Source organism: Budorcas taxicolor, chromosome 1 (assembly GCF_023091745.1).
Source record: "Budorcas taxicolor isolate Tak-1 chromosome 1, Takin1.1, whole genome shotgun sequence".
NCBI lineage: Eukaryota > Metazoa > Chordata > Mammalia > Artiodactyla > Bovidae > Budorcas > Budorcas taxicolor.
This window is the reverse complement of record NC_068910.1, coordinates 131,972,005-131,998,429: the sequence shown is the minus strand read 5'-3', so window position 1 is coordinate 131,998,429 and position 26,425 is coordinate 131,972,005. Positions and strand designations below refer to the sequence as shown.

The window sequence follows — 26,425 nt, the reverse complement described above, 5'->3', positions numbered from 1 at the left end:
CATTCTCCAACCGCCAGGCAGAGCCCTGTGACCAGGGAAATACTGGGGCCCGGCAGATGCCCCTCCCTCTGGGTAACCCCACCAAGGCAAATGCCAACTTACTTCTTCAGCCACTCCACAATGTCCTCAGCTGTGGACCCGTAGCTGTCATACTGGAACAGAAACCGTCCTTTCCTGTGAAATGTGGGGAGAAACCATGGGCTCAGCCAGGGGGCAGACACCGTGGGGGGAGCAGCGTCCACAGGGAGGCAGGGGACTTACTCGAAATAGCAGATGGTGGGGTAGCCACGCACGCTGTACTCCTCCTTGATGTTTTCAAATTCCGAGGGGTAGACGTTCATCCCGGCCAGCACCTGGGAGCAGAGGGAGAAGAGACCTGTCCACTCGCTGCCCGCAGATGCCCTTCACTTCAGCCACACACGGCTCGTTCAGCTGTCCCACCAGAAACAGATGATGGGGACTGAGCCTCAGAGACTGCTGCGTGCAGTGCAGAGCGGAGCAAGGCACGCCAAGCCAGCTGGGAACAATGCCCGAGCGCTCTGGAAAGACAGGCATCTGGGCCGAGGGTTGCCCCCCAGACAGGCATTCCCACCTGCCTGCCCTGCAGGGAGGATCATCCCAGAGCAAAACATAGTTCTGAGGACTGAAGAGGAAACCTGGCCTCGTTACCAAGGTCAACCAGGTCCGAGAGTAGGGCCACTGCCTCCGAAGTTCATACTATGCCTCTTCTCTGCCCATGTCAACTAAGGGTGGACTCTTCACTCAGTCACTCCACAGGGACACCTCAGTCTGTCCACCCCGGCTTCACACACCACATTCTCAGATTACACAGCTCATGTGGCCAAAGAGGGTGCGTAGTTCTCAGGACGACCCACCTGCCTGACTCTGCTCCCTCCAGACCCTGTTAGGTGACCTGTGGGTGACCATCACCTATGGCCTGACCTGACCATCATTTCTGAAGTCTGAACACACTCTGGGTCCTGGGGTCCACATATGCCAACACCCCTGAATGGAAAAGGAACTTCAGGAGCTGTGTTACCGACAAGACTGTATGCTAAGAGCAACCCAGAATGAGTCCCCAGGAGCTCCTTTCCCAAAGCAGCAACTTTTTCCTGTAGGGCAGGATCAGGTGCCCAGAAAGAGGACTTTGGCTCTGTCATCACAAGAGAACAAAGCACGACCAGATGCAGGAAGACCCCCACAAAGCCAGGTAGCATAGAGGGGAGGGAAGAAGTAGTTCAAAAGAGCCAGGAGTGGTTAGAGAAGCAGAGAGGAGAAACCAGGAAGTAGAATTTTGCTGAACAATACATAAGGAGGCATATGGAGAGAAAACGAGGAAGAGCAGTCTCAGTGGACAGTGAACTTGACTCAGAAGACTGCTTCCACTTGGCAGTAGTGTGACCTTGGGCAAGCCACCCTCCCTGAGGTTCCTTGTTTGGAAGATGTGGTTCAGGAGAAGATCATAGGGTTCTTAAGAGAACTGAAGGAGATGACCCAAGTCAGAGGGCTTCCCTGGTGGCTCAGATAGTAAAGAATCGCCTGCAACACCAGAGACCTGGGTTCAATCCCTGGATCAGGAAGACCCCTGGAGAAGGAAGTGGCTACCCACTCCACTATTCTTGCCTGGAGAATCCCACAAACAGAGGAGCCTGGCGGGTCACATGGGGCCACAAAGAATTGAACACAACTGAGCAACTTAGCACAAAACTGCTGCTCAAATTCATTATTTCCTACCAAATTCTCAGTGGTGGGAATCACCTGGGCCTCTGGCAGCTCCATCCCGCAAGGCATCTAAACATACCAACCATTTTAAATATCCAGCACAGTTTCTGGCATAAAGCAGACAACAATGCTGCTGCTGCTGCTAAGTCGCTTCAGTCGTGTCTGACTCTGTGCGACCCCACAGACGGCAGTCCACCAGGCTCTGCCGTCCCTGGGATTCTCCAGGCAAGAATACTGGAGTGGGTTGCCATTTCCCTCTCCAATGCATGAAAGAGAAAAGTGAAAGTGAAGTCGCACAGTCGTGTCCGACTCTTAGCGACCCCATGGACTGCAGCCCACCAGGCTCCTCCATCCATGGATTTCCCAGGCAAGAGTACTGGGGTCGGGTGCCACTGCCTTCTCCGAGACACACAATAAATGCTTGCTAATCTGATTTTTTTCCTCCCATCCCATTTTGGGGTGCTACAAGGAATACAGGGAAAATAAACCTGAGATAGATTTACTAGAAGCTCTGGAACCCTCTAAGAGCCCTTCTGCTCATTTCCCCAGACTGATTCAGCAGCCAGTTCCAGTAATAACTGTCTACTTTAAAGTTCTTTTTTTATGTCTAATTGATCTCCTCATTGTTGGTGCACATTCACCACAAGATTAATCTTCCACATCCTCCTCTTTCATTACATCACTTCCCTGCACAAAACCCTTCAGTTCCATTGAATGGAGGCCAACGTCTAACCCCACACTCAAAGATCATATGGTCCCTATCTCATTTTTTAATTCTTCTTTCCTACAAAACCCTTAATTGTACATCTGCTAGGCTCTAGATTTTTTATCCTCCCAGGAATGACACGGTCTGAGATCTCTGCTCAGGGAGGCAGCTGGACTCTTGGCCGTCTCGGGCACCTTGAAGATAGAAATGTACCACAGTGTGGGCTCGGGGGTCAGGATGCTGGATCTAAAGCCTAACTCCCCTCTCGGCAGATGTTCTCCTTGAACAAGTCACAGTTGTGTCTGCACCTCACTTTCCTCATCTGCAGCCCCGGCTTCTGGCTTCTGTGAAGACTAAATGAGACAGTGCGAGCAAAGTATCTACAACACTCAGAATCTGTTAGCTGTCACCACAAACATGAATACCACTAGAAGCCCTGCAAATCCGCTTACGTTCCCAGAGCCCACACTGTGCCTTCTTGGCACCGACTCCTGAGTCTTCTAGCCCTGTGCTCAGGTTGCCCACACCCCATCTCTTGGCCACCACAGAAGATGCATTCATCTCTTGCTGCTAAGTCGCTTCAGACATGTCTGACTCTGTGTGACCCCATAGACGGCAGCCCACCAGGCTCCCCCGTCCCTGGGATTCTCCAGGCAAGAACACTGGAGTGGGTCGCCATTTCCTTCTCCAATGCATGAAAGTGAAAAGTGAAAGTGAAGTCGCTCAGTTGTGTCTGACTTTTAGCGACCCCATGGACTGCAGCCCACCAGGCTCCTCAGTCCATGGGATTTTCCAGGCAAGTGTACTGGAGTGGGGTGCCATTGCCTTCTCCGATCCATCTCTTAAGGCAAAGCAAATCCCACCCAGAAGGTGGCCTTTGTCAACCACCTTTGCTTGTAATGAAGTCTTAATTCTCTGGGTTTTTGCAGCAGTTCTGACTACTTTGGGGGCATTCATTAGTTAACGAGGTAATTATTTTTTGAACAACTACTGACAAGCACTTTTTGGAGTTTGTGATTCCAAATGAGGCAAAACTGACCTCAGCCTGCAGAGAAGTGAGGGCTGCCTGACACGGAAACATGTGTGCTGGGGGTCGGTCAGCTGGCACCAACATGGCCTTCCTCCTGTCCAGCCCACGTCCCATGGTTGTGGGGACAATCACAGAAGAATCAGAAACTCCATAAAGCAGGAGCATGTGAGCAAGTAGTCAAGAAGGGTAAGATTTCCACAGACATTCCAGAAAGAGAAAACAGAGGTAAAACAAACCAAGATGCGGCTCAAGAACTGGGGACCACGTTGGTTTAACTGCAGGACACAAGAGAAGGCAGTGAGAGAAGGCAGGCAGGTTCACTGAGGCTGTGGACCAGCCTTTAGTGTCTAAGAAACCAAGACTTCATTCAGGAGGTGCCTGGGGGTTGTAAGGGGAAAGCTGTGGGGTCAGGGAGATAAGAGAGCAGTCACAGCAGCCACGCGGGGTGGGTTCAGTGGGGTCTGACCCAGGCTGGTGGGCAGGTGTCTTCTCGGATGGAGGATGTATTGAGGGGGAGATGGATGGTGACAGCCTGGCAGAGAAGCCTGCAGTGCTCAGGAGGAGGCATGGAGGAAAGCTGGCCACCTGCCAGATGGAAAGACACTGAATTTTAGTAAATATTTTAGACTCCCTGCATCTGGGACCCAGGGAGAGAAATCCAGACCAAGATGTCAAGCAAGCAGTCCGACACATGGTACTCGAGCTTAGAGACTCCGTCTCCATGGAGCTACCTCTTATGAGCTATCGACACAGATAAAAACCACTGAGGGACAGTCCGCAGAAGACAAGGAGAGCACAGTGTCAGGCCCTCATGCCAGTGCATTACTAAGAAAGAAAAGAGAGTGGAAAGCAGAACCCTCGGAGCACTCCATGCAGTGAGTGGAAGGAACAGCGAGCACAGAGCAGCGGGCTGGGGGGTGCCCATCCCTGTACCTGTGAAGTGTCTGCAGGCTACAGAGCTGTCCCCGTGCACCAGCCCGTTCACTCTTCCAACAGCCCGGTGAGGCAGGCAGGGCTGGTGTTATCATCCCCATTTTAAGAATGGGGAAATGAAGCCTCCAGGGCTACTTGCCCAAGATCTCCCAGCCAGTTAGTAACAGCCATCAGCAAAGTCTGCTCTGCACAAACCTGTTGCCAAGACCAACCCATTTCACCATTTACACCCAGATGGCCCATCATGGCCAAGGTTAACAAAAGACTTGGCGTGGACGTCGATAACTGGCAAGGCTGGGAAGAGGAGGTGGGCAGGCATGGGCTTGTTCTGGCAGCTGTGCTGGCTGCTAAGGGTGTCAATCAGCGGGACTAGATGGGACAAATGCGATGACTCAGTGACAGCAAAAAAGAAGAGGAGGATCTGAGTTTGGAAAATGGCAAAGGCTGTGCATCCCTGACCCAGCCTGCCTTCCACCTTAATGACATCATCAGACTGGATGCCTCCCAAGAAATCTGTTGAGGAGGAAGGTTTCTAACCCCTGCCACAGATAGGGCCAGCCAAGGAGGGCTCAAAGATGACAGAGATGAAGAGAAGATAGAAGGTGCTAACCAGTGGATTTCAGCAGGGTGGAGGAGGTGAGCTTTCGATTTCAGGGAACAAGCAGTCCATCTCTGCCCCAGGTTTGAGGACAAAAAGGAACCCACCCCTCTGGCTGCCCTGTTCTTGGGAGGCTATGGCTGCAACCATGAGCCCTGGCCTCGAAGGACTTCCTGAAGTAGGTGATGTTCATAGTGGTGAGGACCCTTCCCCTAATGGAGCTAGGAAAGGTGAAAACTTTTCAAAAGATACTTTCCTAAGAAACCAAGGGGAAAGAACAAAACAAGCCCCAAGTAAGAAAATACAGAAGCAAAGAAATGGATGAGTTCACATAACACAGAGGCAACTAACACCTGGTCAAAGCTGGGGTCAGTCGGCCAGACCCTCTGACCTGGGCCCAAACAGGAGCAGCGAGCACTGTTTTATTTTGTTTTGTTTTGTTCTTTCTTTCCTTTTTTGGAAGCAGGTACCCTTAACAAGTAATCTGCAGGGCAAACATTGTAGAGACTAGTGTGAACCTAGTATGAACTCAGGGCCAGAAAAGAAGACCCTTGTTCCACAAACATCCTTCCTCCTTTGCCTCTGTCCCTAGGAACTAATGCTCTGACTTCTTTTAAAAAGGAGAACATCACTTTTAATGTAAACATACAGCTTAAAACAAAATGTACTCAGGAGCGGTAAGCCATATGCCCATTCTTTCATTCATTAGGACATGTTGTGCTTCTACTCTGAGCTTGGCCCATACTCTGTACTGAAGAGATGCTTAAGAAACTCATCTCTCAGTTAGAAAACCTCCTCATAATTAGTATCAACTGCGGATAAAGTGACTCAGAACATAAGCAAAGATGAGCAGACAAGACCATGCAACGCAAGGACAGGCTCTTGGGGACCACGGGAGGGGCCAGGAAAAATGCTTTTGGCAGGGAGATGCAGCATTGGCTAGAATCTTCCAGAAGGTGCTAGAATTGGCACCAATTCCTTACCTGCTTTGATGGGACTGGCTAGCTAATTTGTGATCTGACTGGGGCTGGACCAGAGTTTGGAGGGTGAGCTGAGCACTTGTCTAAGTGTATGTGGGTAAGAAAGTGAAAGTCACTTAGTTGTGTATGACTCTTTGCAACTCCATAGACTGTAGCCCACCAGGCTCCTCCATCCATGAGTCTCCAGGCAAGAATACTGGAGTGGGTTGCTATGCCCTTCTCCAGGGGATCTTCCTCATCAGGGATTGAACTGAGGTCTCTGGCATTGCAGGCAGATTCTTTATCATTTGAGCCACAAGGGAAGACTATGCGGGTGAGAACTTGTGGGTAATTAAGTCTTTCCTTCAGGTAAAATCATCTTAAAATATGGTATCTATTGAGGCCCCAAAATGTGCAGTGAAACTTCCCCAGAGTGATGTATGTGTGCCGCAGGGCCAAACGTCTCCAGGCAGCTTGCTAAAAATTCGTTAGTGAGGAACAAGCAGGACCCTGGTGTCACCCCAGAAATGAGGTCAGAAAAGAAAGCACATGGCTCTTTGCAACCCAATCCCGGGGCTGGCTAGCAGAGGCCACCATTTAAACTTTTTAAATTGACTCTGAAAATCACCAATTTGATCCATAAAGATCAGGATGAGTTTTAAGATCTCAGAACTCCTGTAGCAGGACTCTGGCCTGCCCCACTGAGATGGCACCTCCCGACTACCTTTCAGGAAAGGCATATGGACTTTTCCATGCTCCCAGAGGAGCCAGCAGTTATTTTTCTGTTGCCACCAAAAAGCAAAATAAAAACAAGCAAAACACCCAAAACTAACCAAACAAAAACCTCAGAACATCTGTGGCTGGGGGTAAGTGTGAAAATGGACAGACCTATGGCACAGAGAAGGTAAGCCTGGCAAGGCAGCAGGAGAAACACAGAGACAAGCAGGGTCAGTGACTGATGCTCAGCCCTGGGTGAGGTCTGGCCGCCCTGGCCTGCCCTCCTTCCTCACTGACCATCCTGGTCACTCCTACTTCCCTGAAGGCCCGTTTCCTCTGTGGCTCACCTTCCCTTTTCTGTCTCCCAAAGGTGGGTGACCCTGAGACGACCTTGTCTCCTGTCCACTCCCCCTGCACACTCCTTCAGAGAGCTGGTGTGTTTGGGTCTCCAGCTCCCCACCACCTTGCTCCACTGCAGTCCCGACATCCCTCCTGCCCCACAGACGATGGCCTTCCTGTTCCCTCCGGAACCATAGAGCCCTACATGCCTGGGCAGGAGGCTGCCTCGTGGGCCTGCGTGTGCTCTGGGCCCACCACCGGGGTCACTGTGCCTCTTTCTTTGCCACTAGGCTGCCCAGCATCCGGAGCCTCAGCCTGCCCTGGAGCCCAGCCCCCAGCATTGTAGACCCTGATGGTCTACAGTCAGCCCCTGGCCTCTGCACACCGCAGGGCTTTCTGCCACTGTCCTGGCTATTTCATCACTGGCCTTCGACAGGCCCCAAATTCTCCTGGTCCCAGAAATCTGGGGAGTCTTCAACATCCACTGAGGATAGGTCTCTGAACCACACGCCAGGGGCAGCAATAATAAGTCCTTCTCATGATTTTAAAACGTGCCCTCTCCCCTCCCCTTGCCGTCTCCCCAGGTGAGAGAGAGAAGTCGAGAGCCAGCAGCCAGCCCTGCCTGGCCCCTGGCACCTCACTTACGAACTGGCCCCGCAGCTGGGTCGCAGCCTTCTGGAAGTGTGGCATTATCCTCTTGCACACGCTGCACCCTGGTCACCAGCAGGAGAGAAATGAAACGGTTACAATGGGCCCCATGCTCAGCCCTCTCTCCCTTCAGGCCCACCTCTACCAAGAAGCATTTACCCCACTTCCAGAAGCCAGGACCGCCCAGGCTCTGGGAACACACAGGCTCAGAGGCAAAGGCCCCAGTCCCCAGAGCGGACCAACACCCAGCCGGGCAGGCCCTCAACAGGTGCGGGACTGTCAAAGCTGACGCACCTGGGAGAGAGCAAAGCACTAAGTAACGGAGAGCAGGTGAAGAGGTCAACAGGAATCCAGAGAGCCAGGGGAGCGCCTGCTTCAGGCACAGCTGAAAGCCTCCCCTCGCTACCCAGCCGGGGGCTGCAGATGAACCTGGAGCAAATGCTATTAGGAGGGAAAACGTGCAACCACACACACAGTGGCTTTGGGGACTTCTTGCCTCTTTTCCTTCATTAACAGGTAATCACGCCACGACAGGAGGCAGCCGAGCGCCGGCCAGGATCCAACGCTCCGATCTCCTCTTCCGTCGACCTGCCCGATGACCCTGACAGGCCACCTCCTCTCTCTACTGCCCCTCCCGGCAAACGAGGGAGCTTGGAGCAGACGGCCTCAGGCCCCTTCCAGCACTGATACTGGCGTTCATTCTCTCTGACGTCTCGGGCTCTATCCCCTCTGGTCCATTACGGTCACACTCCTCTCCTGGGTGGTGAAGCCCCCAAACCTGGGGGACTCAGGGCCCCCAACACCCAGTACTACCTCAGAGAGACTCTGATTTACACACAGTGCCACATACAGGCACTGACCCCACAGAACATGAGCCCCAGTTTCCTCCGTCAGGAGGAATTCTGACACACAAGGCCGTTACTCTTCCTGACAGCTGCTCTGCTGCAAAACAGGCTCTGAGATGCTTCTGAAGGCCACAGACACCAAAGCTACCTGGAAGCCCACGTCAGTCTGGACGTCAGCTCGACACAGCACAGTGGGGACAGGGCCACGCAGCAGCAGGCTGACAAGCTCTGATCTACGTTTAGCTAAGGCCTCAGCAGGCCGTGGGCAGAGCAACATGGCTCAGAGAGGAGCACACACCCACTGGGCCAGATACAAACACTGGAGACCGTGAACAGCTCAGAACTCCCCGGGGACCACTCCAATCTCCCCAGTACCGCATCTACCAGATAAGATGCAGTGCAGGATATTCTGACGTGAAACTCTCAAAATGCCCACAGCCCCTCTGTGACGTTCCTGCCCAGCAGACAGACAGACGCGCAGACATGCCAACACATCTGGGCTCAAGTTTATGCCATTAGTTCAGGCTCAGACTCAGGGGGACATGGGAGCTGCAACGAGCTCAGCCTACAGCACGGTCCATCAGTGTCTGCCCGCAGAGGACAAGCGGCCCCTTTCCCCAGCAGCTGCCACCACAGCGTGGTCCCCACCAGCACTGGGAAGGGAGGCATATGACACCTGTCAGGGGGCTTTGTTCCCACTGTGGGGATTCACGGAGAACGGAAACCGAGGAGGCAGTGCCAGCTCCCTGGGATGTCCAAGCTCCACGAGGTGGATGCGCGTGGTAGGGATGGGAGGCCATGCAGCAGAGGAAGGGGCTCGGCTCCAGGGAGGCTGAGACCCAGGTCTGCGTCTCCCCTGGACTGCTGCTGGGTGACCTGGGGCTAGCGGTGAGAGCAGTCTGAGCCTCAGCTTCCCCATCTGTAAGGCAGAGGGCAGAGCCAACACCTGGGGGCGGGGTTGGGGGGTCAGGGGCAAGGACCAGCACCAGGAGGGGAGGCTCTGCCAACACAGGGCCCAAGAGCCCGCCTCTCAGTTCGTGGTGGGGAGACACTTCCACCGGGAACAGGGATGTCAGTCGACTTCCCAGGAAGGATGATGGGGGCACACTTGAGCCCTTCACCCTCTCTTTAGCCAGTGACTTGATGAGATCGGAAGGGGGGGCAATCAGACACCCACTAGGGCACACTCTGCAGTCTAGAACTTACTGCCTGTCCTCAGAGCTGTGGCCTCTCTCCCCCAGCTCTGCCTGTCTGTGACCTCAAATCACATTATCCCCCGTGACCTCTAAACGAATGGTAAGTCGGCCAGCTGTCCCCAGGGTGGAAATCAGCAGTACCAGGTGAAGAGGTTATTGGCAGGGGAGAGATAATGGAAGAGTAACAGGAAGCTCTGGGCCAGGTCAGCTGCCACTTGAACTTTACCAGAAATAGAGCAGGTATGGTGGTCCTTATTTGAGTTTACCTTTCAGCTGACATGACTGGGAGGCAGGGAAAGAGAGAAGACTAATGACCACTCTCAAACCCCAAAGCTTAGAGCACCAGCCCATTCATTTTCCCATCAGTTCAGTCAACAAGCATTTACTGAATAACTTCAGCAGGTCCTGGGGACACAAATTTCTTGTCACAACTAAAAGTTCCCACTGGATCTGGGTTCATTCACCCTTCAGTTCAGTTTAGTCGCTCAGTTGTATCCGACTCTGAGACCCCATGAATCGCAGCACGCCAGGCCTCCCTGTCCATCACCAACTCACACAGTTCACTCAGACTCATGTCCATTGAGTCGGTGATGCCATCCAGCCATCTCATCCTGGGTCGTCCCCTTCTCCTCCTGCCCCCAATCCCTCCCAGCATCAGAGTCTTTTCCAATGAGTCAACTCCTCGCATAAGGTGGCCAAAGTACTGGAGTTTCAGCTTTAGCATCAGTCCTTCCAATGAAGACCCAGGACTGATCTCCTTTAGGATGGACTAATCACCCTAGTTGTGATCAAAGGAACAGAGTCCTGAAGGACTTCCCAGTGAGGGATCTGGTGACTCTCAGGAATAAGCTGAATTATAAGGCCACAAGGGCTTGACAGGATCAGTATAAGAGCACAACAGCACCCACAGAATCTGGGGGTACCTGGGACCCAGAAAGCCATCCAATCTGGCCCTCACAAGTGTAAACAGCTCCAAGTTTCCTCACTCCCTCCTCACTACTAATCATTCCGTAACACCTACAAGAAACCTAGCTTCTTCTGTCCTAGCTTTCTACTCTAGGAAGATAATTCTGCTCATAGTCCTGCCTCCTGTGATGAGGATGGTTGCCCCACCAGACAGCCTGGGGAGGTGCTGTCAGGGGGAGAGGATGGCACATGCACTTAGGGGCACATTGCCAGGGGACCTCTCTCTGGGACTCCTAGATCACTACACTAAAGCCTGCCCAGTTGTACCGTGAACCTGCCTCATGACATGGACTGCATACTGACGTCACTGTTTTAGTCTCATTTAGCCAATGTGTTGAGACTGGAAGCGTTCTAAGATGAACCAAAAGAGGCCCATCCTCAGGAACTGTGCGAGCAGGATAATTCCTGAAGTAATTCACAGTTGGGCAGGCCTCATAGCTTAGTTGGTAAAGAATCTGCCTGCAATGCAGGAGACCCCGGTTCGATTCCTGGTTCAGGAAGATCCTCTGGAGAAGGGATAGGCTACCCACTCCAGTATTCTTGGGCTTCCCCTGTGGCTCAGCTGGTAAAGAATCCGCCCACAATGCAGGAGACCTAAGATCCCCTGGAGAAGGGAAAGGCTATCCACTCCAGTATTCTAGCCTGGAGAATTCCATGGACAGACCATGGGGTTGCAAAGAGTCAGACACAACTGAGCGACTTTCACTTTCATGGAGAAACAAAGGGCTTCCCAGGTGGTGCTAGTGGTAAAGAACCTGCCTGTCAATGCAGGAGACCTAAGAGACCTGGGTTTGATACCTGGGTCAGGAAGATCCCCTGGAGTAGGTAATGGCACCCCACTCCAGTGTTCTTGCCTGGAGAATCCCATGGACAGAGGAGCCTGGTGCGCTGCAGTCCATGAGGTCGCTAAAAGTCGGACACGACTGAGCGACTTCGCTTTCACTTTTCACTTTTGTGCATTGGAGAAGGAAATGGCAATGCACTCCAATGTTCTTGCCTGGAGAATCCCAGAGACGGGGGAGCCTGGTGGGCTGCCGCCTGTGGGGTCGCACAGAGTCGGACACGACTGAAGCGACTTGGCAGCAGCAGAAGGAGCACATGCACACAAGGAAAAACAAAAAGGGGTGACACCGAGCAGAGAGCGTTAATAGAGAGAAAGCTCAGGGATTACAGTGCGGGCCACCCGGGCAGAGCCAGATCCAATAGGAAGTGCGACTCCAGGGCCTCTTCCCACCGGCAGGCACAGTCCTGGGGTGAGGTGGGGGGCCGAGCAATCCAGGAGATAGGGTAGGGAGGGAGGTGGGAGGGGGTTCAGGATGGAGGGGACACATGTATACCTAGGGCTGTGCCATACTGATGTATGGCAAAAACCACCACAGTATTGTAATTATCCTCCAATTAAAATAAACAAATTTCAAATATATATACACACACACACACACACAATATATATATATCCCACTTCCTGTTGTACTTAAAAAAAGTAAACAGAACCCTATGCCACCCACTCAAGCTACAGACATGTCTGGACACACCCACCTCCCATCACACACACCTCTCTTGCTCGGGCCTTTAGGTCTTTGCTTTTCAATCCATGGGTAGGGACAAGTCAGACTTCAGAGGTGGCCCAGATTGGGGAGTATCTGTGGCTTGGAGGACAACTGCTCCATTCCACAGCTGCAGCTAGAAGGCAGCCACAGACAACATGCTGTGAAGAGCCACATGAAGCGATGTGGCTGAGTTCCAACAAAAATTAATCTACAGAAAAGGCAGCCAGTCCACAGGCCGTGATTTTCTGACCCTTTATTAGAGGGTTATGAAGCAGTAGGAAAAAACAATTAAAAAGAAAATATCAGGGCTTCCACATCTGGTAGAGTGGATGGCAAGCAGTAAGGAAGGGTCAGTCTGGTTTAGTGAAATTTTGCAGCTTATATATAGTTTATATACTTACGGTGTACAGGTCTGCACTATAAAATATGCTTAATACTACAAATACAGTCCAAAAGTGTGAAAGCCACAGCTCGGATCCAGCCCCTTTCTGCCCTCTCAGAAATGGAAACTGAGGCACAGAGCGGTGAGGACTTGACCAAGGTCACCTAGGGCATTGATGACACAGTTGGAATTAGAACCCAGGTCTTCTGCTCACCAGCTCAGTGATCCTTCTGCTGTTCTCATGACCTCTAGCCTCATACAGAGACTGAACCCCAATAGTGGGCCCCTTTCTCCCTGGTCCTGATCACTCAGCCCTCCCAGCTGGATGTGTGGCTGCCCCGAGGCCGGCCAGGCTCTGGATGGTCAGCAGCAGTAACCACAGAGAGCATGCTGCACAGCTGCCAGCCAAGGGCTTCAGGCCACAGGAGGCAGAGGGCAGGGAAGGCGGAGGTACCTGGAGCAGATGCCGGGGGAAGGGGACAGAAGGATGCCAACGGCGGTGAGAGAAAAACGTGTGGATGGAGGGGCAGGGCCAGACGAAAAGGCACAGACAAAGAAGAGAGGTGCAGGCAGAGAGACGGGGTGAGCACAGCAACTAGGCAGGCCTAGGTGTTCCAAAGGGAGGCCGGGGGCTAGTGTTCCGTCCCCCTCACAGCCACAGCAGCCCCGCCCAGAGTCTGACCATCCAACTTGAATGCAGAGGAGAAAGGCACTCACATGGAGCATAAAACATCATCAGGATCGGCTTCTCTTCCTTCTTCAGGAGCCGACGGAAGTCCTGAGGCACACAGAACATCACAAGTCAGAGACAACACAGGACAGAGGCAACAACCCTGGGGACCCTTGTGGGTGGAGTGCGGCAAGCACTTCTGAAATCCCATGGTCTGACTCAGGGGATGGAGTGCAGTACAGATCCTAGCAAGTCAGGGGCTGAAACGCCCTCAGAGACCATCTATTCTAGCTACCTCACAGGTTACAGACAGAGAAACTGGGGGCCCGAGGGGACAAATGGCTTTCCCAAGGCCACCTGGCGGGACAAGGTAGTTGGGACCAGGTTACCAGCCTTACTTTCAGCTCCCACTCAACAATGAAAACACTGCAAGGAGCCAACTGGGCCCCACGAGGCTGTCTCTTGTTCTATGATCTATGGCTCTGCTATGGTGGGTGCTTGTTTTCATGGAGGCTCAACTTGGCCAGGCGGGGATCTGCTCGTCACACAACCCAGGCTCACCCAGCCCCATGAACCTTCCCCAGCCCAGCCCTGTCATGCCACCAACCATCCAGGGCCCAGAAGACCATGGCGCACACAGGAGCATCCGGATGAGATGCACCCATCCCCTGGAGGCTACAAGCTAAGTGGATCATTTGTATTTGTAAAACCGCTAGAACGGTGCCTGGCTGGTTATCAGGCAATATATAATCATTTGTTAAATGAATATAATAAATGTAGAAAGACAAATGGTCACAACAATGCTAATGGAGAGACTTCAGCGCAAAGCAGGGCAGGAGACTTTTCTTCCAACCAGTCAATGATGCTCGGGAAAAAGCAAATCTATCAAGGACTGTGGAGTAGCACCATGACAGAGCACATTTTGATTAAAATAAGCTCCTCTAACCAGTTTCCATGGAAGAAAATTAGAGGTTTTTCTCTCTTGAATAATGAAGAAAATAAGAGGAAATTTCAAAATGCAGGCTTCCTGGCAGCAACAAGGCATTAGGTAAATAGATGATGGTACATCCTACACAATGGAATACTACCGCAGCATTAGAAACAATATAGAGGATTATCTAATGTCACAATAAGATGCGCATGTCACATTAAGTAAGGGGGGAAAGCAAGTGACAAAGCAGCATGTAAAATGTAATGTTTATGTGTGTATTACACTAAAAGCCTGAAGGCTACAGAAAATACTGGCAGTGAGTACCTCTCAGTAGGCAGGGATGGGGTGATTTTTTTTTCCTTTATGCTTAAGCTGTTTTTTTTAAATTTTCAACAATGAACGTATATTAGTTATAATTTTTCAGTAAGAGAAAAAAGATTAAAATATTTTATGAGAATTTAAAACATTACATAATCAATTCTGATAATGTTAACTCTTATTTATATAGCTAGAGGGTAGAGGCACCCATTTGCAGAGAATCAGTAACCAAGATCTTTGACCCTGACTAGGAGTGGAGGATGCTTTGAAAATGATCTGGAATCCCCAGAGCTAAAACTGTTAAAAAGATCTGAGAAGAAAAGGTTTTTCTGAGCCTGCAGCAATTTGGTTTCATACCCTGAACAGTAACAAAGATCATATTACATTCAAAGATGCTTAATTACCTTCAAATAAGTGTGGAACTCTTTAAGTTTACAAACAGAAGTCAGCAATTCAAACTTGAGTTTGGAACTTCAGTTATTTTATGTGTAGATTTTATAGCACAAAAGCAGTTAATATTTCTACATGAGAGAAAATAGTACACAGTATAATAATAGGACTACCTACAGGCGTGGAAAAGATATCTCTGCTTAATATTTCTAGTTACAGAAGAGCAATTTTAGGAGTTTCAGGACATGAACATTTTGGGGGAAGGAGGCAGCAGGCAATCGCTTGTCTGAGAGGCTTTAAAAACACATATTATCATAAAATCCTCCCAGGAGAAACCATCGGTTTAGGCTGTCTGTCTTTTCATGGCTATGGGCACAGGAGCCACCACCTCCGGACACTGGGCCCTCCTCCCCTCCTCCTTCTTCTTCCAGCTGATGACACTGGCACTTTCTATCCCAAAAATGTTGACGCCCAGCACCTTAATTCAAAACACCCTTCATCTGAAAGGCCCACTTGGTTATCTCATGATGATCACACATGATCCCTCCTCCAGAAAGTATAAATGGCATCATTTCCTTCTGAGCTAATAACAAGCATCAAGAGTCAATGATTTTAAATGAAAAGGGAAGGGAGTCAGAGGAAGATAAAAGGTACGTTTTATCTTCTCAAGATAAAACGAACATTCTCCCTCCATCTACAAAAAAGCACTGCTTGCTGCACAGGCCATTTGAAATGTGACAAAGAAGTTCTTGCCCATCCCAGTGGGAAGGCGCAGTCAACCAAGTAAGGCATACATGCGCACATGATAAAAACATAGGCACCCGTGGACAGAGGCACCTTTAGGTCATGTGTGCACATGATAAAAACACAGGGCAGCCATGGACAAAGAGGCACCTTTAGGTCACATGTGCACATGATAAAAACATAGGTACCCATGGACAGAAGCACCTTTAGGTCACATGTGCACATGATAAAAACATAGGTACCTGTGGACAGAGGCAACTTTAGGTCACGTGTGCACATGATAAAAACATAGGTATCCATGGACAAAAAGGCACCTTTAGGTCATGTGTGTGCATGATAAAAACACAGGCACTCAGGGACAAAGAGGCACCTTTAGGTCATGTATGCACATAATAAAAACATAGGTGAGTGAGTGAGTGAGTGAAATCGCTCAGTCGTGTCCGACTCTTTGCGAGCCCATGGACTGTAGCCTACCAGGCTCCTCTGTCCATGGGATTTTCCAGGCAATAGTCCTGGAGTGGATTGCCATTTCCTTCTCCAGAGGATCTTCCCAACCCAGGGATCGAACCCAGGTCTCCCACATTGTAGACAGACGCTTTACCATCTGAGCCACCAGGGAAGTCCAAAAACATAGGTACCCATGGACAAAAAGGCACCTTTAGGTCATGGGTGCACATGATAAAAACACAGGCACCCATGGACAAAGAGGCACCTTTAGGTCACGTGTGCACATAATAAAAACATAGGTACCCGTGGACAAAGAGGCACCTTTAGGTCATGTGTGTGTATGATAAACACACAGGCACCCATGGACAAAGAGGCACCTTTAGGTCACATGTGCACATGATAAAAACATAGGTACCCATGGACAAAAAGGCACCTTTAGGTCTTGTGGGGCAGGCTTCGAAGGGAAGAGGTTCAGGGTTGTATGCAGACTAGACTTCAGAACCACCCTTCCACCCCAGCCAAACCCAGAAACTGAACTTGTTCAAAATTAACACAGTGACCCAGAATTGTAAAGACCTGACTCAAGTCTCTGAAAATCCAACCCAAACCTCTCAAATATTTTTAAACAACAACAAGAAAAAAAGCAAACACAAAATCCACCTTAGAAATAATGCCAAAAAACACAAAGGCAACAACCACATTACATAATGAGAAAGAAACATTTAAATGTCCCTATAAAGAAAAGGTACACATGTTAAAATACATTATATAAGGCAGTGGAGAACAGAAGAAGTCCCAGGCAGCTAATCTCCTGTTGTTTCCATCTCGGAGCTCGGAAGGGAAACCAAATGTCAAGGCCTGGCCCCTTGGAGGTTCCACAGTATCCCTACTTCTCAGTTCCTCAGTCATCTCTGCTGGAGGACCCTGGTTGGGGGGAAGCTTCCAAAGCCCATCAGAATTGACATGGAAAAATTACCTTTTCATTGTCAATGTGGACAACATCTTTGGCTCCAGGATCTTCCTCCCACAGTGGGGGCCCTTTCGGATCCTTCAGAAAGGCCACTATTGACTGAGGAAAAGGAGAGAGAAGGGAAAACTCATTTTAGCCAGGAAAAGAGGAAGTGAGGGGATCAGGAACCTGCCCCATCCCCTACCTGGAGACTATAGTGCCTGAAAGTGGAAGCACGCAGCCTGTGGGCAAATGACTGGGGTGTGCCATGCCATCACCCACTGGCAGCACTGCTAAGCGCCCTAAAAACGCACCCCACATGACACTCACTCTGGTCCACTGACACCTACGATGCTTCTTCAGGGACAAGAGAGAGGAAGTTCGAGACAACTAGCTGGCTTATTCAAAACAGAGGCACATGCTTGTAATAAATTCTCTTCCAGAAAGTCTCCCTGATCAGTTTGAATAAAGGTCTCCAGTCTCGGGCAATGTAAGATACTTACACATTCACACAGCCATTAAAACTGTCAATGGCATAAGCAAGTTAATCACGCCTGCTTGTAACCTGCTTGGTATTTCATGATCTAAACTGGTTTGGGAGTGCATTAAATCCTCATCATCCTCTCTGGGATGCAGGTGGGAAGCCCCCCAAGGCAGGGTGCTCATAACTGTGGCCCCCTGGTTGCTGGACTTCTCTCCTTAGAGACACTTTTCTAGACGGACCAAGACCTTCAGGATAAAGGACTTAACTAGCCTTTGTCTTGTGGACAACTGACTCAGCTCTCTGCTCCCCTTGGGCAGGACACACATGGAGCAGGAATGTGGGGGGGTGGGGGGCTTGGGGGGACAAATCCCTCCGCTCCCCTCCTGACCAGCCACACGACAGAAGCTGCATTCCCTTGGCTTTCAAACAGTCATCTGAGAAATGCCGCTCAAAGCCTGTGAGAGCCAGGACCGGGTACCAGAAACCAGCTGAGCCTCTATCCCTCCAACCCTGGAGAGGTGGCCTCCTTGTCATCAGACGAGCCCTCAGTGTTCTGCAACTGGATCCAAGATTCCGTGACATCTGCCTGCTTTGAGCATGCTCCTGTGGGCAGATGATGAGCTGGGTGTGCCACGTGTGTGCTGGGGAGGGAGGGAGGTCTGTGGTGAGGACAGAAAAACCCCTGAGTGAGGCAGTGAATCCAGCCCCCCACCGGTCACACACAGAGGACCTGGGAGGCTTGCTATTTCTTAGAAATTCCTTTTTGGAAACAGCTCTATGGGAGAGTGGGAGACAGCCAGGACTTCGCAGAAGTTCATTCAGATAGTGGTCCCTGTCTGTCCAAACAGAGCTATGAAACGCCTGCTGGCAAGAGAAGATGGCTGTTCCTACCAGGCAGAGGCGGATCAGCCTTCTCTCAGCACCTTGTCAAAGCTTCACTGGGATGATAACAGCCAAAGTGAGGCCAGCAGGGCTGCCCTGAAGCCACACTCACCCACAGCCACAGGGCACGCCCACGAGCCATGTGATTAAGATGCTTATGGGAGCCCACCCGTCTGCTGTTCCAGAAAGCTTGGTGCAGATGCTATCAACTTAGGGTGCACCGTGGACCTCAACAGTCTGTGTAGCCCGAGACTCATGGGAAAACGCTCCCTCCAGTGTATGTATGCACACAGTGTCTAGTGATAAAGCCCACAGCTTCCAGGAGATTCTCAGTAGGATAGGAACTCAAAGTAGGTTGGAACTACTGCCCTGGGGCGGGGAGTGGCACTCCTGGCCTGTGCCAGCACCAGCTGAGTTAAAGTACTAGCACCCCACCCCTGCCTCGGCGTCAAGGCCCCTTCTGAACCGTACAAGGGGACAGCAACAACAGCCAGACTGTGCACCCACCCTGCCGGGGGACTCCTCCATCTTTCCAGAGATAGAAGCTCAGGGGAAACCCTGAAGGGAAAACGGACCCCAGACCAAGGAGGGCTTCGCTCACAGCTGCTCCCCTTTGAGAAGCTGGAGCTTTCGGGCAGCCATGGGGAGCTCCACCATCACACACACCTACTCTAGAGAACGCCAGGGACTCCTCCCCAGTCCTTGATGGCCCCATGGGCTTCGGGGACCCTGGGACAAAGGTTGCCCTCTCCCTACCTAAGACCTTGACCCTGTACCATGCTCAGCCACTTCTCCAGCTCCTTGATGCCAAGATCACAGCAGGACGGGAGCGAGCAGATCCCATACACTTGGTCTTTGTGAGAAGGTGGACAGAAGCCAGGACTCGGCCTCCCCGACCCAGGCAGGTCCAGACCACCTACCTGGGTGTCTCTCCTGCCACTGCAGTTCTGAGAAGCTGCTATTCCCTGCTCCTCAAGCCCAGGACAGACTCCTCAGAGGGCCAGCTAAATATACACTGAACACAACCTCCAGACACAAAACAAAAAGCCCCACCACCTCTATCAGCAATGCCCCCACACCACCCAGCTTCCACATCTGAGGAGCACGTGTTCAGCTGACATCTTAACACAGAATAAGAGGGGTTAAGCAACTCTAGTTGGTAGAATTATCTCTAAGTGTCTAAGTGGGTGTTAAGATGATGAGTAATCAGGCTGAGTCTGTATTAGGTAAAAGCTGCGGCAACTTTAAAAAAAATAAGAGTTAATGGTTAAACAAGAAATGACCAGGGAGGTAGGGGGAGAGAGGCAGAGGGAGAAGTGCATGGACAGCCACACAAACAGATGGACAGACAGAAAAGAATGGAAGGAAACAGATGGAAAGAGAGAGACAAAGAGAGAGGAGCCCAGGCTCTAATGCAGTCTAAGCAGGAGAATCAGAGAGGGTGGGTTCAACATATGCTGCGACAGAAGGAACACATGGCCCTAGCCAGGGCAGGGGAGGCCGCCTGGACCAGAGCAGGAGAAGAATGATCTGAGGAAGGGAACACGGAGGAGGAGAACCAAGGGCAGTGGAAGGACTTGGGCCCCGGAGAGCTGCCAGGGGAGACAGGACAGCACCTGCAGGGCAGAGAATCTCCATTCTTATTTTCACTGATGCTTTTCTATCTCTTTTTGAATCGGATTTGTAGCCAAGAATGGCTCAGTGACGTGGGCATCTCATCTGGACCAAGCTGCTGCCCTGCCCAGGAACTGCAGGCTGTGCTAACCTGGGCACCGCTGGCCCCCTCAGGCCTATGGGCAGCCCCCAGGGACATGACTGCAGAGGTGAAGGAGGGCTCTGGACCACAGTTGAAGGGAGACTCTGGCCTCTGCAGAGGAGGGATGATGTCAGACGTCTCACTGGACAGAGTGATGTCAGATGTCTCTCTCACTGAAAGAGTCACAAACTGTCTACAAAGCGGCAGGTCATCCCCACTGGTTTCACAGCTACAAACTTCTCCAGGCATTCTGCTGACCTATGCTCTACAGATGAGACTCCCTCAGATCATTCGGAAGGGCATTTGTGCACTCTGCCCTTCCTCCTCTGCTAAGAACAAGGCAGGGAAATTTACCTTAAACGTCATAGCTCGGTTATATTCAGTATGAAATGCACCATCCCTATGAAAACAGGAGAAAAAGGTGTTAACTTTAGGATTGGTTATGAAGACATGGGCTTCCCAGGTGGTGCTAGTGGTAAAGAAGCTGCCTGCAGGAGACAGAGAGACTTGGGTTCGATCCCTGGGCAGGGAAGATTCCCCGGAGAAGGACATGGCAACCCACTCCAGTATTCTTGCTTGGAGAATCCCATGGACAGAGGAGCTTGGTGGGCTACGGTCCATAGCATCACAAAAAGTCAGATACGACTGAAACGACTTGTCACGCACTCACGTGAAGACACTTAACCTTTTGGTTTCCTGCAGAATCTTAGTAAGATTCAGCTGCTGAACACAGCTCAAGTTTGTTTTTAAGAAATAATTGTAAACACACAAAAAAATCATTCTGAAATAAAATTAATCTCACTAAAAAACTGCAGTTTGCGGAGAATACCAATGAAAGCTTTCAGCATTTGTTTGGAAATTGGAAAAGTCTATGTGTACTTACTGGTAATGGAATAATTCAACCTTTTTGTCCTTCGCACTCAGGTCAACTTTCATCTTCTTGCACAATTTTCTACTTTCTGCGTCACTGAAAGACACAAATGTTGGGGAAAAGACACTTGTTACCTAAAGTCCTCGTGAAGGTTTTTGACCGAGGAAAATCTGCTGGTGGCCTAAGAGTAAAGGAGATAACTTGGGATTCTCAACAGCAAGTGAGGCCCTCACTACAAATGAGTTCTCAGAGAACTGGAGGAAGGAGGGAAACCAGCAGGATCGGGACTGATCTGGAAAGACAGAGGCAAGCAGATGGGGAAGACATATCACTACCTGTAAGGGGCCATCTGGCAGATCTGGACAAAGTAAGTTCCCTAAAAGCTTAGTGGGCAGGTGGTACACTGTAAGAAAAACCAGCTCAGGGGAGTGGTTCCCAATCCTGGCTGCTCATTAGAATCACCTGGGGGAAGTTTTCAACCATACTGATTCCCTGACCCTCTCGCAGACCATGACTCAGAAGCTCCACCTGTAGCCCCAGCGAGTTTTTCGTCTTTTAACCTCTGACATGCGGCATGTGCCACCACCAGACCAGGGTAGGAGAGAAATGTTCTATGATGTGGAAGGAGTTACAAAATCTGATCAGGTATTGATAAAAGCCAGAGAGAGAACGGTGAAAGGTTCAGTGAGGTGCTGGCATCTGCAGATCACACTCCTGCAGCTCTTCTAACGAGAAGCGTCGGCCGGGTGCCATCCACTATTCCCCAAGTGCTTATGCATGACCCCTCTAATCTTGCTTCCCGTTCTGTTAGACCTCTGATCTCAAAATGTGGTCCCTGGACCAGCAGTATCAGCACAGCCCAGGAGCCTGTCAGAAGTGCAAATTCTCAGCCCCCTCCCAGACCTACTCAATCAAAACACCCAGCGGGTCCTCATGCAACCGTGTTTTAAGGTTGATCACAGGTGATCTGATGCCTGCTGCCACCCTGCCTGGCTCTCCCTCATCTCTCCAACCCCTCTCCCACCCCCATGAGGCTTGGTTTCCCCTGTGCCCTGCACCAGCCCCCTCATAGACCTCACCTGTTCTCGCAGCCTCCCTATGACCTCACCACACTCAGCCAAGTCTTCCCAACCTCCAACCAGAGGCAACCAGCTACCCCACTCATACAGCCCTGCTCCTTATGCCAGGACCCTCTCCCCACATCTCAGTGGACTCAGTGAGGGTCTCTCAGCACCCCCACCCTGCACCAATCCCAGCTGACTACACTGCATGAGAAACTTTGTTCTACCTGGTATGACCACCACCTGAGGGAAGTCCTGTCAGCTCCCACCTGTTCACCTTTGACAGGCATCAGCTTCACACAGCTGTGCACCAGCCCTGGAGCAGATGGACTAATTACACCATTCAGCTCAATTCTAAAAGCCACACTCACAATGGACAGGCAACACTATGGAACCTCATTTCAAGTGTGAATATGCAATTTGCAATTCAAGAAGCATGTCTTACTGGCCAGGTGCATGGGTTGGACAGGGTGTGTCAGGCACTCTCAGGGACCCCCCTAAACCTCCAGACCATCCGTCCCTATGCAGTCCTACTTGTTGGACAGGGTGTGTCAGGCACTCTCAGGGACCCCTCTAAACCTCCAGACCATCCGTCCCTATGCAGTCCTACTTGTAGCGGCCATCACTGTAGCCCCTGCAGCTTCCAGCCACAACCCCGCTCCAGCACACAGAGAACTCAAGAAACGCACACTGATCTCAGGAAGGAAGGCTAATGACGCGGCCATGGCTGCTCCCCCAGGGAGGTGAGGACCTTTTAAGATAGGGAGTCCAGAGAGGACAGATAAGCTGGGGTGTGGAGGGGACCCAGAAGGGCCGAGAGAGTGCATCCAGGGGCCCTGTAAGGTGCAGCCACGAAGCCACGCACCCACTGACGGTGGTGATTACCGTCTAGTCTGCCCGTCCCACACGTGCTCTGTGGTGAAGCTACATGGACAGGCAGCAGGGTCTGTTTGACAACTGAGTCTGAGGCGCCCTTTCTGTGCCCCAAGGAAGACGAGAGGGCTCAACTGGGATGTTTACAACCATTCCCTTGGCACTTTCCCTGTCTGGCTTTGTTCTGCTTCATGCAACGATTTCTGGGACCACCGACTGTCCACTCAAACATAACAACAAATAGCAGCTATGGCAGAAACCAGGTCCAGGTGCCCGCGGCACCCTTGCCCTACGTTGGCATCCAGCAGGGGCACCCAGACTGCAAGGCAGCCTCATACCAGCACTCTCCTCATGGAGCCTGGCTGGCAGCCTCTTCCTATGATTTTATGAAGCAGAGAAAGGAGAGACGGGGCCTAGTCTTTGCTACCCCAACCCCGGCCAGCTGTGCGGAAAAAGCCTACTCCTTGGAAAAAAGCCTTGCTGTCCCGGGGAACCCAGGCCAGGCTTAGGAGTATCCCAAAGCAGCTGGGTGGAGCTGGGGGGTGGGCATGGGAGTTCCTCACAGGCATGCCCAGCCCCGCCCACAGCCAGCCTATGACCCGATGACTGTCCAGCAACCACAACTCCATCTTGGCCACAGGATCCCTCCGGCTGACTCTGCAACCCTCTCCTCTCCTCTGCTCCACACACCACCGCCGCCCCTGTTCCCCCGCCCCGCCCCCCCAACCGCACATGCACACGCACACGCACGCACGCACGCACACTCGCGCGCGCGCATGCGCAGGCACCCAGGGCAGTGGGTGGGGAGCCGGCTTCCCAACCTCTCTGAGCACCTCTGTTCTCAGATCCCAGTGCCTCAGCCCCCCTCATCTGGCACTGCCGCCGCCCTTCCCCACTGGCTCTCTGCCCTTCCCCCAATACGTCCACTGACTGTCACCCCCATCAGAAAGGTTTGCTCCACCAAGCCGATGGCTTTGTTTTGTTCATGGCTGGTTCCCCAGGGTTACAGCGGCTGCCGGCACATAGCAGGCGCTCTATAAATAGCCTGAGTGAGTGAGTGAGTGATGCTGAGGCGCTCATGGCTGGCTCTCTGGGCTCTGCCTACTGAGCTCCAGGAATCCTGCCAGGTGACAGTTCCTGACAGTGCGCTCTCATATCGGCACCCCCACTTCCTACGATTCTGACTCTCAGAGTGTGTATGTGTGTGTGTGTGTGTGAGCATATGCACTAACTGTGCAGTACACTAAAAGTCGTAAGAGTTCAAGAAGGGGGGAAATTACCCAAGCTCAGGGACTTTAAAGGATCTGGGTTGATAGATTTCGCAGTTAATTGTGCGCCGCCCTTCCCTAGCCAATGACTAATGCTCTGGCGGGGAAGGAGACAAAGGCAGACAGCAGGGAATGAGCTGCTTTGCTGGGATGAGAGGGAGGGGACAACCACAGAAAGTGGCTGGCCTTACAAAGGTCTTCACCTGTCACTCCCCAGACTGTCCTGCAGGAACCAGCCTTCTCTGCTGGCGCCTCACCGTCTTCTGCCTGGTTACTGGTTACTCACCCCCTGACCTGCCACATCCCCTCTTCTCCCGCCTCCCTGGACTCTGCTCTGCAGAGAATGTGGAGGAAGATCACTGAGGCCTTTTCACACTTCCCTCCCCATCCCCAGCCCAGACAGACAGCCCAGTGTTTTTGTTCGACTTTGTTGTGGGTCCCTGGCCAGCAGTGCAGAGAGTGGCTGCAGGTACACAGTGCTGTGCTTACTAATCTGCACGTGCAATGAGGATCATTCAAGAGACCCACCAGAGATACAAGGTGAGAGGGTGAGAGCAGGAAGAGAGAGAAGTAAGGTGCTGGAGGCTCGGAAAGTGGGTACCAGACTTACAGAAGTCGCAGCCTAAGTAGGAAACCCTCCCGCAGTGGCCGCAGCTGCAGCGACTGGGCATCTAGGTCTGGCTCTGCCACTAGCCAGCCTGTGACCTCCAGTAGGACCCTGGTTCCCCAGCTGCAAAATGCAGAGTTGTCGCACAAGCTGGACAGAGCTTTCCATCCCTCTACGGGATCAAGTATTACTTAAACACCAAGGCAGGCTGCTTGTATCCTGACGGACAAACCAGGAGCCAGAAGCCAGGACAGATGGTGGAGATTCAAAAAAAGATCTGAACCTCCATCATCTCTCTCCTAACTCACGACCAGATCCTCGCTTGGCCAGGCAACAACCTTACATCCACTCAAACCCTGGGCAGCCTCCTGCAGCAGGCAGAAAACAGATTATAAGGGCCCCCAGCCTGTCTTGGACACTGTGCGCCCTTGGCCCACTCAGCCTTCCTGGGGTCCATTTCCCTACCAAAGAAGAGACCCCATCCACTGGGTCTGACACGGCAGGATTCTGAGCAGATGTACCTGTGACCCTGAGGGTGGGAAGGAGAGGAAAGGTGGGACATGTTCCTCCCTTCAGAGACATGAAGAAAATGAGAGATGAGCGAGTGAGCAAGAAACAGCATCAGAGTGACTTGTGGAGGACAACATGGAAGGAAGGGGTTGGCGGACAAAGCTGGGAGGCAGAAAACAGCCCTGGAAGAGCTGGGCCTCCAGTTTGCCAGGACCTGGGGGCCTGGTCATTAGCCCTGCTGACAACAGGACTCCCACAGCAGGATCCTCCCAGGTCTGCCTGTCCTCCTGGGTATGACCTCAAGAAGGCACCTGATTGAGTATGAATCACCCAGCAGAGCTCATAAGAGAGACAGGATGCAAGAAAGAGGAGTGTGTCATCCCATCCTCCACCTGCTTCCCCAGCCCAGCAGTTCTGGAGGGGATATAGCACCCTCATGAGAGCATGGCAGCATGCCAGGAGATGTCTGAAGCTACAACAAAAGCACGACAACCTCTTCTGGAAGCCCACTTTATATCCCATGGTAATTCAACATGGTTACATGTAAAGGAGCAAATAATTTCTGGAAGAAAACATGGGCTTCAAAATATGTCATGCCTGCCCTGGCAGGCCCCCCATCCCGGATCTGGGAAGCCAGTGCTGCTCCTGGGGAAAGACAGCAGATAGGAGAATGAGAGCAGGGAAGAAGGGAAATGCTGTAACATAATGACCTTAACCCTCGGGAGAAGAAAGCAGCAAGCACCCCATAAGGCTGCCTCGGCCCAGTGAGAATCAGCCCCTGGAATTAGCACGCCGGGCACAGGTCCTGCCTGCTGGCTCCAGCTTCGCTGCCCAGACAGCAGCACTCCGAGCCAAGGCTGAGCCCGATGCCAGGCTGCAGAGCACGCAGGGAATACCAACTCCCTCACACACAACCCACTTAAGAGCTGAACAAGTACCACCAGCCAACCCGAGTGTGGCTGCCGAGATCTGAGCCAGGAGGTAGAGTGAGGGGAAGGGAGAGCTGACAGGTCCCTGGACGGAGGCCAGAAAGCCTACAGACACCTCAGAGCAACAAGTTATGGGCCCGGGAC

General features: G+C 51.8%; 1 protein-coding gene across 1 annotated transcript in view; it reads right to left on the bottom strand.

Moving 5' to 3' along the window:
• The window catches only part of PDIA5 (protein disulfide isomerase family A member 5), a 93,420-nt gene that overhangs the window by 40,192 nt on the left and 26,803 nt on the right, over positions 1-26,425 (bottom strand). The window contains exons 4-10 of the mRNA XM_052642914.1: positions 21,046-21,129; positions 20,517-20,562; positions 17,068-17,160; positions 13,309-13,369; positions 7,650-7,717; positions 262-353; positions 103-174 (exon numbers count right to left, since the gene is read on the bottom strand). Coding sequence (XP_052498874.1) covers positions 103-174; positions 262-353; positions 7,650-7,717; positions 13,309-13,369; positions 17,068-17,160; positions 20,517-20,562; positions 21,046-21,129 — 516 coding nt within the window. The remainder of the gene's footprint in view (positions 1-102; positions 175-261; positions 354-7,649; positions 7,718-13,308; positions 13,370-17,067; positions 17,161-20,516; positions 20,563-21,045; positions 21,130-26,425) is intronic.